We start from the raw sequence: 13,388 nt of genomic DNA, 5'->3' as shown, positions 1-13,388 counted from the left end.
AATAAGATTAATCGGAAAGAATACTTCTCATTCAATTCAGAATACTCGCTCATTCCAACTACAGTAACCCATGGAAAACATGAAGATGAATAATAGTAGATAAAGGAGAGGAGCACACATTCTGAGCCCATTGAGCACATCAATCTTGACGTATGGGAGAATAAAAAATAAAGGAGAAAGAAGAGGAAGAAGGAGCATAGGTTGAAAATCACAGAAATTTTTGATTCCAGAGGAGAAGTTGGATGAAGATCAGTCAAGATTAGAAAGAACATACCTTAAACAGTCTGATAGAACGTCACCTCTAACTTGCAACCTTGAGTCAATTTTTCTCGGTTCCGGAGAGGTATCAGAAAGCTGTTAACTGATAAAACGTTTATCATATTACCAAAGACAATCTGCCTACTTTTGATATTTCTTATAGGGAACGATATAAAATGAGCTCAATGTTGAAAGGGATGAGGGTAATTCAATTAGAATGTTTACAGTATACTTTACAATTTTAGGGCGAATTTTTTGAAATATCAGCTAATTGCAGATTGTTCGAATTCAAACTGCAAGTGTTCTAAAAAAATGAACGTTGCTTTTTTGTTAATTTTTCTTTTGGAGAGGTGTCAATTTCAGATCTAATTTCAGCAGTTGATCATCTCACCGCTTCAAAATTGGAGAAAAATATGCTAGACAATTGAATTTACGAAAAAAAGTGGGTTGGAATAAATATATTGAAAGGAGAGATAGAAAATACTATTCCAGTGCTACTCTTTAAAATTCTAAAAGTGTTCGTTTTGAAAAAAGAGAAACTAGCATCTGCTCTGGAAGAAGATTAAGCATTGAGATTGATAATATGTAGGCAAACGGGAGGGCCTATCCAAGATTTTGACCTCTTCCCAAGAGACTCATCTTCAGAAGACCTTCTTTTGAAAACCGCCCATGATCATGAGCTTATTCAACTCTTTTTCCTTTTACTTGTTTAGTTTTTTCATGTTTTTTGAGATAGGAAACAAAATTTGAGGACGTGTGGAAGTTGCAGAAGGAATCATGTGAGTAAACACTAGAAAAAACTCATATGCATAAAACTTTTTTTTTTGGTATTCGTTTGAGAGAGGTTTCCGGAAAAAGATATTTTGAAAATTTGTAGAAAGAGCATTCTAGAGAAACCTTTTGTACATAGATATATGGGAATTAGAAAAAAACATGATGAGAGAGAAATTGAGAAGAAAAATGAGATGTGTTCTCTCTGCACCAGAGACTAGTCTGTGGATCATAGAAACTTATTCTGAGAACTTGAGTATCCGATGAGATCAGATATTCAGTTTCTAGACTACGTAGGAAACTGCTCTAATTGTAAGACGCACATATTTGTAATTTCGTTTCAAAAACAGTACTATCTGAGAATGTGCTACTTTTTCTAGCCGTCAGATAATTCAGAAGAGCTAATTTTTAAAAACCTCCCTACGTGGACATTGATCAGTGGTTTTTCTTGGAAATGGTGGGAAACTGACAAGGGAAAGAATTTCAAACACTGTGTTATTATTCTGGTCTACCGTAAAACCTGTATTGGAAGGGTCCTTGAAATTGAAGGGCCCCTCTAGAGACCCACGAAAAATACCGTAAAATTCTATTAGATAGCCACTCTTAATTGAATGCCAGCCTCTGATATAGTGCCATCCTAGAGCACCTCCGAACTATAGAATGCCAGCCCCTAATATAATGCCACTGCGGATTTGATGTCACTGTGGTAAAAGTTGAAGAATAACACAAAAAAAAACATTTTCTGGTTTTCTAACTTTTTTCAAGCTTAGAAAAGGTACTGTATTTGCAAAAAAATGTTTCACGATAATATCAGACTCCGAAAATCTCTTAAAAAAGTAGAAAAATCAAGAAAACCTCGAAAGTCATTTTATGAAAAAGTTGAAAATCGAGTCCTTTTTTGATGAGTTTTAGTAGAAATTGGCTCCGAACCATAAAGTGCCAGCCTCTAATTGAATGTCAACCCCTAATACAGTGCCACCCCAGGCCACCCCCAAACAATAGAGTGCCATGGCTATCTAATAGAGTTTTTACGGTAAAAGTGTTCCCTCTAATTGAAGAGACCCTCTATTTGAAGTGTCCCTTTGTTAAATTACTGAGAAACGGCTGAAAATTTTTCGGCTGCAGCGTCATTGAAATTAAACCAGAAAAGTAGTAAAGAGTTACTTTTTAAAAACTTTTCCACATGGTCCATGTGACATGGACATTGATCAGTGGTTCTAGTCAAAAATAGTGGGAAACTGATCAGGGAAAAAACTTTCAAACACTTTGTTATGGGAAACAGACAACATAAAAATTACACTTCAGTGCAGGTTAAACTATGATGCTCTACAAAAAAGAAGATAAAGAATACAATGAGCTGAAAAACATCTGTGACGTCTAACAGTTGTAAGATTTCTCAACGAAAACGAAATTGTGTCAGAGGAAGCTCGAGATTTGTCTTCCTTTTGTCTCTTCTAAAACCAAAAATCGCACCGTAACAAGTGGAGCGAGAGTAAATGAATTGTTAAGAAAATGAGAGGTTTGTCTTCTCGTCGTCACTCTCTTCCCCAAAAAAAGAGTCTTGAGCCTCTCATCTTCTGTTTTTTTAAGCTGTGAAAACGGGCGGGAAATGAGACCTGAGAGCAAAAAATGGGTGGAAAAAAGGGGGTGAGAAGGGGAAAGGGTATGAAGAGGCCACCAAGATTTACCGACTTTTTGAAATAAGAGAAGACGTAAAAAAATGAGAAGACGTCTTTGCTGAAGTCGTTATTTAGAATTCTCAACAACGACGACGCGCAGTTTCGTGGGAATATTCGGTAAGGTTTTGAACAAAAGGAAGCATGTGATGCAAAGAGTTCTTGGAATATATAGTGTCGAGTTTTAGGTCATCATCAGTCTATAGCCCTTTTAAGGGAGATCAAATGATGGAAGTTTGAGAACAGAGCATGATAATGGGGGTTGGAAATGGAAAATTTGTTTGCAAAGCGGGAGAGAAACTTCTGATGGCAATACTATTTCCGGATGTGGATGAAAAATTGGCTTTCGAGATTTCAACTGAATCCTATCAGAAATAGATTGTCTAACTTTGACATAAACTGTTTCAGATTGAATCTTCGAGAAAATAGGAATTTGGCGACTTGGAATGCCCCAACTTTTTTTATGAACTATAACCAGAGATGTCCGGATTCCGTATTTCGTATTCCATAATCCGTGTTTTTTTCGTATTCCGTTTCCCAGATTCCAAGATTTTCTTTTGTTCCGAATTTCGGGTGCTCGATCACAAGAAAATTATTTTTTCCGGGTTTCTAGCAATTATGTTAGACTGGAAGAATTATCTGCCACGAGAATCGTTTGTAAACTTTTGCTACTACTGATGCAAAATATAAGGGTCTCGCGTGTTTTATATTATTTTTTTCTGCTCACTGGAGACATTCGAATTCTGGAGTCCGTTTTCCGGATTCCAAGAAAATGATTTTATTCCAGATTTCATATTCCGGATTCGGTTTCTCGAAAAGTCATTTTTCGGACATCTCTGGTTAGAACCAGAAGCCGGTGAAAACACAACAGAAACTTTTCCGGTAACACTTTTCCGGTAACACATCATAACCAAGAGCTATTTTCATCGGAAAAGGCTGATCTATTCTAAACACAATACCTGCTTTTTTGAATTACTATTACATACTAGCAACTTTAAATATTGCCAAACCATTAATTTTAATTTAACCCACCTCGAAAAAGTGCAGCTAATAGAACAATTTCCAGTATTCGACTCATCGTCGTCGTTTGTCGTGACGGGACATTGGTGAGACTTCTGAAACCCAAAAATACATTGAAGAAGCATATGAAAAAGTCTTTAAAAAGTGTAAGCGGGTAAACTAACAAAACACAAGAAATCTGATTAAACGTCTTCTGATTCTCTAGAATATTCCCAATCTTCTCACGATTTGAGTTTCAACTTCAAAACGTCGGTGGGTGGGTCTACCACAGAAGAATCATAAGATAATGTATTCGTCATTGTGAGGACAGGAGAAATTTCCCAATTTGGTCAGGTAAAAGGGGAAAAGTATCCGATTACTGAGAATACAAAAAAACACAAAAAACGAGTAAAAACAACAGAAGAGATGGAAAAATGGATGCAAAATATTAGGTATCAGGAAAGTAACTGTCCCTTGTTTGATTTGTGAATAATACAAAAGCAGGATTAATTTCAAGATTAGCAGTATGCACCGTCGTGGTCCACGACATGTTGGCAATGTTCAGATAACTTGTGGATACAATACCTTCAAAAGCCAGCTAGCCGCGAATCAAAGTATTCATTTTTTACTGTTTTTCACATAAATGCAAATTTTCGTGTTCTCTAGATGAGGTTGTATCTCTCCGAATATCCAATAATCTGATAGAGCTCAGTCGGGACTATAAGTAGGTAAGGGAGAACGGTCCCGCTGAAGCTGCTCAGGTCTGACTTGACTGCAGCTAAAAAATGAAAAAAACCTCATGTTCACGGAAAGTCACGCCGTACCTGAGCCGCTTTGGCTGGACGGTTCTCCTTTACCCCCGTTAAAGACCTGATTCAGCTCTATCAGATCATTAGTTATTCAAAAGTATACGACGTCATCTGGAGCTTAAGGACTTTAACACAATTGATGCCTGAAAAAATGGACTGGAGGGATACTTTGACTTGCCACTAGCTGGTGCTTTTGGAGGGGTGGTACCCACAAGTTACCTGAACATTGCCAACATGTTGTGGATCACGACGGTGCATGTTGCTAATTTTGGATTACTCTTGTGTTTGTGTTATTTACTAATAAAAAATGGACAGTTACTTTCCTGCCAACCTAATAGCTGGAAATAAATGCAAGAGATGAGTCAAAATGCAACGATTTTTGGAAGAAAATAAAAATTTTAATTTCCAATGATCAGAATTCTGACCCACTTCCTGAAAAACACTCTTGGAAAAAAGACCTCTGTGGAGGAAATGAGCAATGGGAAATTGAACAAAAAATAGAAATAGAAAATTCAGGGATGTCTCAGAAAATGAATATGTATTAAATTTCGTTTTCCAATCTCAAAAAGTTTCTTTTTCGAATCGAAGATTATCCCTTTTAGACACTTAAGATGGGAAGATCGAAGAATATCACACAAGAAAATAGTTTTTTAATTGTTGCATGAATTTTAAACTTATAGTTGAAAAAAATAAGCAGAAGAACCTGAAAAGTATATACATATATATATATATACCACTTTTTGATATATTTTGCAGAAAATGAGATATATAGGCTCAAAGTGGACGATCCGGGTGTCGTTCTATTAGAGGTTTTACGGTATATATATATATATATATATATTTGGATTATATGTAGTAAGAATTCATTGGGCAAATAAAAAGGACCGGAAACCTGGGAAATTCAAAACAAATAATCAAAAATGTCTAGAGTTGTCTTTAAATGTATAAAACAAGAGAAATTTTATTGGAATAAGAATGGGTGGAGATCTAAACAACTGAACGAGTTCTGAAGTTTTCTAGATTTTCTCCACAGTTTCTAAATCCCTAATCTGGTAATTAAGTCTGTTGAAATTGGTTTCATCCACATCTCTTCACGTCACTTAACCGGAAAATAAGGAAATCAAGAGAAATCTCACTGAATATTTTTCAGATATCAATCATCAGCTTCCAAGAAGATTTCTTGAATTTCAACTGGAAATATAGGAAAAAGAGAAATTGTGGTTTGAAGGGAATGCAATTGTATCTTTAGTTTTGCACTTTTACTCTCAGCTATAAAAACCTCCAAACTCCAAATTGCATGAAAATTAAACCCATTCAATTTGAATTCTCCAAATGATACATTACATAAAATCGAAAGTTAAAGTTTAGGTCACAAAGAGCCACGTGCTTTCGAAACTCATCTCGGAACACTAATGTTGAACTTTGTGGACCTCATGAGTTTAACCAAATCTGTCCGAAATTGAGCCCCAAAAATCGGGGCAGCACTCTTTTTATTTTAAAGAGCCAAAAAGAGTCGGTCCTTCGCGCGAGGGTGTCTGCCCCTCGGGGCACGGAAGACATGAAAAATGGAAAGATGATGATGATAATATTTTGTAGTATTTCAGCAAGAAATAGAAAAGAAAGGAAATGAGGAAATTGAAACAATGCGAAGGAGTGGATATTTCGACGAGAGATGATGAATAGGTCAAGGTTTCATCTGACAGTATTATGCTGGTGTGCAAAAAATTGAAACTGTGGAAGAGAAAACACCGAACTACCGTGGATAAATATTTAACAATTTCATTTTTTTCTCGATTTTCGTCCGCGGTTCGGCAATTTTTTAGGGTTAAAAATTTGATTGTCGATTTGCTCGGAGGTTTTCATCACACAAAACTGGTTGAAAAGCAATAGAATTTGAGAAAAAATGTTTCCACTAGAAACAAGCCGGAAAGAATCATAAATTCTGAGTTCTTCAAAAGCGCTCCTCTTGAAAATAAAAAATTCTAATACTCATAAAAACTTGAAAACAAAATAACTTTCAAACCCTTGAAATTTGTGGGCGGGTGCATAGATACAGTAATCCTAGTCATTTACTCACAAATGTATTAGATCGACGGTTTTACGACCGCCCACTTATGGAAACCTGAAATACCTGAACAAACTGAGGCATGAAATACTAATAGTCGGTCATAAAACATACCAAACAAAACTAGTTCCAACAAGCTTCGCACCCCCCCCCCCCCCTTCCCCCTACAACAAAGAAGAGCCAGAAAAAAAATAGAAAATAAATTATTTTTTCGGAGCTCTTCTTCTTCTTTTCTTTTCTTCCGAAGAGCAACATGATGAGCATATGAGTAGTAGTTTTGACAGAATTGAACGGGCGGTCCCAAAACAGGAAAAACAAGAAATTAAACACAAGAAACATAAACATAGACAAGGAAAAAATAAGGAAGAAGAAAAGGGTTTAAAATAAATTCCCGGTTCAGATGAGATGAATGCATTTGACACTTTCGATAAAAATGGAAACCATGAAGAAAAAAGTATTCTCATCCTCTCAAATTGACATCATCCGTCTAGGTATTTTCTCTGTTCTCTGGAAGAAAATTCTTTGAAAATCCGGAAGAACTGAAGCAATTATTCTAGAAAAGGAACCGGAAGAAAACTGGAATTATTCATGATAACTTGGTTTAAATTTGCTTTCAAGGCCTTGTATCTTTTGTTGGTTTTTCAGGTTGAATTTTAAAAGTCGAAATGCCAAAGACAAGAAAATGATGAAGGGAAAGTTCATACTTACCAATGGAGTTTCTCTTTTCATTCATTTTGAAATGTGAGGGTTATGATGTATTACTTGATAGAATGCAAAAAACTTATACATGCTCAATTAGACAACTTCAGGAAAGAGACATAGCCAATAAATTGAATCAATTGGATATCGAATTTCGAGTTTTTTAATCAGTACACTTTTGAAACTTGTCATTTTTCATAATTTTTGTTGATATGTTCAGGAATATGAATTTTTTCAATAAATCCTTTTTTTACATCTTCCATTTATTTTTCTCTTTTCATTTTTCTCTTTTCCAAGCCGGTTTACAAGAAGGAAGAATCAAAATTAGGGTTTCCATTTGGGCGGGTGAAGAAGCGGGCTACCCGCTACCCACCCGGGGGGCTCCCACCAGCGACCCCCCCTTGCAATTAAATGCGTGTGAATTTTAATAAAATTTTTAAGGATAACCACGTATTTTCCAAGAAGAACTGAGTTTCTCAAATCAAAAAACTACAAAAAAGATAATATTTTCTTCACGTAAATATTCGCGGGGGGTCAACGGGGGGCCGCGGGGGGTGAGCCCCCGGGTGTGTGCGGGCGGGTGAATCGCCCCCCCAAATGGAAACCCTAATCAAAATTTAGTGTGATACTGACCGAGATTGGAAACTTTGCATCCATAATTTTTTTAATTTCTAGTTTTTCAGCTATGTATTGATTTCTAATGGCCCCCTTTTTGACCAGTTTTTTTAACTGAAAACGTGAAAAAAACAAGTGTCTTTCAGAAATTGGCAAATAGCGGAAAAACTAGGAATTCTCCAAAATTTTATGGATGCAAAGTTTTTATTATCGGTCAGTTTCACACCCTCCAAAATTTTCAAAATGATCGGAAACTTGACAAACGAGCTCCAACCTCCTGAAAATGATCAAAATGGTCGCAAATCAAGTAGTGAAAAAGCGCTCACGGAAATTAACCAACAGCCGTGATAAATATACAGTACTGGCCAAAAAGAATGCGTCGACAGGTTTTTTGACTGCAACGTTTTTCAAAATAGAGCAAAAGGGTCAAACTTCTTTGTAAAATGTAGTAAATGATACGAGAAAAAATATGAAAAAACAATTTCATCCATAAACGGGAAACAAATTTTTTGGATAATTCTGATTTTTTGGATGGTTTTTCGAATAAGACCTGAAAAATAATTAAAACATAAAAAGTACCAAAAATTTACCACTTGGAATTGTGAAGTGACAGTAGAGAAATCCAAAATGCCTAAAATCACTAGTTGACACTTTGCACACCCACATCATATCTTAATGAGGTGGTACATGTTTAAAAATTGGGCAAGAATCATCATGATCAAAAAGTACTTTTCACCTTCATCATCGTTTTCTATTTTTTCCAGATTTTTGAAAAAACCATCCAAAAAATCCGAATTATCCGAAAAATTGGATTTTGTCACCAAAAAAATTTGTTTCCCGTTTATGGATGAAATTGTTTTTTCATATTTTTTTCTTGCATCATTTGCTACATTTTACAAAAAAGTATGACCTTTTTGCTCTGTTTTGAAAAAAGTTACAGCCAAAAAACCTGTCGATGCATTCTTTTTGGCCAGTACTGTAATACATATTCAGAAGTATTCAGATTAATTAAAAGTTTCTGGACGTTTCGGAGACCAATGTTAGATACGGATTACTGTATTTTTCGCCAGTAATAGATGATTTGAATGTCAGACATATCGTTTCTTCATTTTTTTTGTTGTACTATTTTCAATTTAACAAATAAAGTGATTTTTTCAAAGTACATTTTTGTAGGTTCAAGAGACAAAGAACCAATTTCAAGAAAAGGTTCAATGTTATTTGATTCAGAAAATCGATGATGTTCTGAATTTCTTCATCTGGATTTCAGGTTCTCGCCCATAAAACAGTTACAGGTCCTATCTTTCAAAAATCCTTTCAAAAAGTGTTTACCTCCAAAGATCACGTCTGTCTCAATTTGGGATAAAATAAACAAATGCTTTAAAATGTTGTACCTTGATAAGAAACTGGCCATTAGTCACCAAGGTTTCTGGCAATTTTAAAATATCCTAAGCTAACGGTTTTCTGACGATGATAGCTTCAAAAATAATCTCCCCATTCGACTGAATTTCCCAATTTTCTATAAATTAAAACAATGCTTTCTTCCCATCGAAGTACGCCGGGTCATCGTCAGGTCAACCAGCTGACATTACACAGTGCCGAAGGCGTGTTATAGTTTTATAATGGTCGCATTTTGTATTGAACTCATGATTGAAATTGGATGGTTTCGAGAAAGTGTTTATTTTTATACAATTCAAATTTACATATGTTCAGAGTTCAAATGTTTGACATTTAATTTGGTTTAATAGTTGTTGACAATCAATCGATCTAATTAGTAGAGAGCCCAGTCTTCGTCTTCCTTATCCGTCTTCTTCTCCTTCATCTGAGCAGCTACTTGCTCATCGCTAGTTGGCCAGACGACGGCTTTCACAGTTTCAACGACAGCCTTCTTGACGATGGAATCAGTGACGGCAAAATAGGCACAGGCTCCAACGGCGGCGATGGTGTAGAGCATTTTTGGTTTATGGATGGTCTGAAAAATAATGAAAGGTTAACTTTCTTCTAGCGTCGTTGAAGTTTTATAAATTAATGAAAGAAGAGGAAAATCGAATAAATCTTGACGCAAACATGAAAACAGCAATATTTTTAACATCTAGAAATTCATACTATGCAAAACGAAAAGCAAACAACTTGAAAAAAGAGAAAACATGACTTATAAAAACTAACAAAATCGATAGGTAAGCAGAGAAACAACACATTGGTTGAATGCAATGGAAATCGCATGGAGGGCGCAATCTCGAGAAAAGAAGAAGAAGAGAAATAGTGTAGCATGTTTTAGAGACAACCGAGAAATGAGGGGACGCGCATAGGGTGAACAGCTGAGAAGAAAGAGAGAGTATGCGGAGTTGGAGAGGAGCAGAGAAAATGTGGGTAAATGACTGTTTTCATGGGAAGGTCTTGGTAAGATCTTCCATGTGCGATCACAGAACAGATTGGAGGTCCATCTGTCCCCATCGACCCTACTGACTATGACATTCCAAGAAAGAATAGAATATTCAGATATTTTATTAACAGAGAAAAACAAAGAAAAAAGACCAATCAAAAGACCAAAACTCCAAAAATTGTACCAAATTCTTATAATCTACTTCTATTCTCATTCTTATTTACAATTGGCCTCAGAGGACCATCCACTTTCGTCAATCTCATCCAATCGGGCATTGGAGGTGGAGATCCAAGTTTTCTTTTGAAGAAATTGATTGTATTGGCCCATGTTCGTTCTTGAGACTTGGCATGAAGCACGATTTCACCTCCATATCCACAGTAGAATCCTTGGAATTTCGCATAGACAATGTCGTGATGAGGGAAGTATGGGGGCTCCATAATATGTCCCCCATTTACCAATTCTAACTAAAAAAGATGAAATATAGTCTCATTTAATTTATAAATTCGCTTACTTCAACATAATGACCAGTTTCCTGAAGTTTCTTCTGAATATGAAGATTCGAATGAATCGATGGCGCGCACAAATCGTCTACTGATCCCTGAAAACCAAAACCATACAGAACGTCTACAAATATCTGAAATGCTTACAATAAGTCGGTAAGCGGTGTCTTTTGGAATCCGATGCCATGGAATTGAAGTTTCTGGTGTAAGAACAGGCGTTAGCGTTTTGAAACATGGAGCTGTGGCCAGAATTGTGTTAATGAAGAACAACTTGGAGTCATCAAGGCTGAAAACGAAATTTATAGAAGAACTAAAAGGTTTGAAGTTCTCACTATGGTACATCCATTGGCTTTCCGTGTTCTTTCAGCAAACAGTAATGGCTTTGTGCATGGGGACCATTGATGGACACAACAGCTTTGATCTAAATTTTCAGTATTAAAAGAAAAAATTGTTTGTGGAAAGAACCTGTGGATATCTAGTAGACAACAAGTCCACAATGGTCGCTCCAAAAGAAACTCCTTGGATTCCCAGCATATTAGTAGTGTATGGAAGACCAAGTACGAATTCAATTGGTTTCTGAAAGAGTTACTATGATATTTTGAAAGTTAACCTGAACACTCACCAAGAAATATTCAACATCGACATCTTCCATCTTATATGGAAGATCTTTGAATTGGAAGAAGGCAACACAAATTACAACGAATCCTTCTGATGCCAACATTGCTCCTTTATGTTCATGAAGACCACCTCCAGTTCCAGAAATATCCATAACACATGGGAATGGTCCATCTCCTGGAGGCTTGAAAAGTGTCCCGCAGAATCCGTCGTGTTCAATTTCAGTGCGTGTCAATAATGGATGCATCCAATGTTTCTTTATATACATCTCATCTAGCTTAGTTCCACTCTCATCAGACAGTCTGAAATGAAAATATGAGAGCATTAAAATATGGAAAACAATTAAAATTACATCAAAAGATAAAAAAATGGAATTGGAGGTGTGCAGCGGAGATATCCACCATATGCGAAATCCTCACATGGGGTCATCGAAAGGAACAATCCCATTCCATCGGCCTCTGAAACTTTTTTATTAGGTCCCATACACTTATGACGGTTATTTTGATCCTTTTGTGTGTTCAAATCTACATTAAACTTTTGAACCTGTCATTTTCCATCGTCCAAACTGTTCCTCTTTCCACTCCAAAGTTCACAATCTAATTTTTCCAAATGCTACGCATTTGGCAACAATGTATCTTGTTTCTATTGATAAGGGAATTGATTCATGACACTTCCAAATGAATGATGGGGTTCGAAGTGCACCGGAATAGAGTGGAATTCTCGGAGAACAGTTCTGAGATTGATTCCCGAAAATTTCGGGCCGAAACTTTTACTGCAATTTTTCCCCTGGACTCAAACTATCAAAATCAAAAGCAATTATCAGTGGTGCGCATTTTTTTTTCATAGAGAACACTTATTAAAAAACTGTCGTTTGCATTTGATGATCCAATCAAAATCTAACTGATAAGATACCAGCAAAAAGAGTTCGATTCGTAAAAAAGGAAATAAAAACATATTGATAACGATGGTGATTATTGTTGTACCCACAAGAATGTTTTTGTGGGTAATCTGATTTATGAATGTGTTTTGAGTTTAAAAATGAGAAACAGAGAATCCTACTTTGCGTTCTGATCAGAGATCGGTGGAAATCATATGTGGCGCCTAATTACCCGGACTCAAGTTTGAATTAGTATAAAATTTGAGTGAAGCATTATACTAGGCTCAAAAATGAAGAGCAAAAATTCATATATTTCATCAGTAAACTGGCTAAGTTTCAAGTTGTTTGATCAACTTTGAGCTAAGTTAACGCTTGTCAAAGTCGCGGTGCCAAGATACTTATGTCGGAAGATATACCCGTATTTATCCGTCCAGGTAATTGTGCGATTCTATGCATTAGACATTCTTTCAGAAATAAAAAAGGAGAAAATGGAGTTAGGTTTTGGAATAAAACAGTCAACAAAAAGGAAAACAAAAAACCCAGATCTTGACCTATTACCTAGTTTCATCAGGCCCAGCATCCTTACCGAAATAAGTTCCTCTCAATGGTTTCGCTGTTTTCATATCGATATTTCCATTTTCATCAGCTTTCAAGACACAATACGACGCATGTGATCCATAATTGTGGCGAAGTCTAAACCATATGATTTGGTTTTTAATCCAAAAAAACGAGTTACTGCATATCAAATCGATAAGTTCCTCCAGGTCTCAAACCATTTGCAGTGATATGAACATGCTCTGGTTGGAGAGAATCAGCTTTGTCAATGTTCAAATGTTTCATTATTCTGGAGAATAGTCTTTTTTTTTTGAAAGATGAGATGCTAAAAAGGGAATGAAAACTGAAACAAGCGGGAAAGATTTACTGCTCGCAGACTGAAAATGAAACCAACAAAACTGATAAGAAAAGCAAATCATAAGGGCGGATTAACAACGACCGAAAAGAATTTTTGGTGCAGCTATTTCAGAGTTTTTGACGAGGAAACAGTTTTGCTCGATGTGCCGCCTCCATAATGCTTATCATTCATCACTCTTTTTTTGTATAAATCAACGGAACTGATAAGAGAA

The 13,388-nt window shown here is 36.0% G+C and overlaps 1 protein-coding gene across 1 annotated transcript; it reads right to left on the bottom strand.

Moving 5' to 3' along the window:
• Positions 1 to 9,660: 9,660 nt before the first annotated feature.
• Positions 9,661 to 13,104, bottom strand: CBG12426 (the record flags this gene model as incomplete). Its single annotated transcript, XM_002639660.2, has 10 exons — positions 9,661 to 9,861; positions 10,497 to 10,736; positions 10,784 to 10,870; positions 10,920 to 11,058; positions 11,105 to 11,193; positions 11,238 to 11,348; positions 11,395 to 11,689; positions 11,740 to 11,845; positions 12,851 to 12,957; positions 13,001 to 13,104. 10 exons carry the CDS (start codon positions 13,102 to 13,104, stop codon positions 9,661 to 9,663), a joined length of 1,479 nt encoding a protein of 492 aa, XP_002639706.2.
• Positions 13,105 to 13,388: the final 284 nt, after the last annotated feature.

This window comes from Caenorhabditis briggsae (assembly GCF_000004555.2).
Source record: "Caenorhabditis briggsae complete genome, chrI, whole genome shotgun sequence".
Taxonomy (NCBI): Eukaryota; Metazoa; Nematoda; class Chromadorea; order Rhabditida; family Rhabditidae; genus Caenorhabditis; species Caenorhabditis briggsae.
This window is presented reverse-complemented; position numbering and strand designations above follow the sequence as displayed.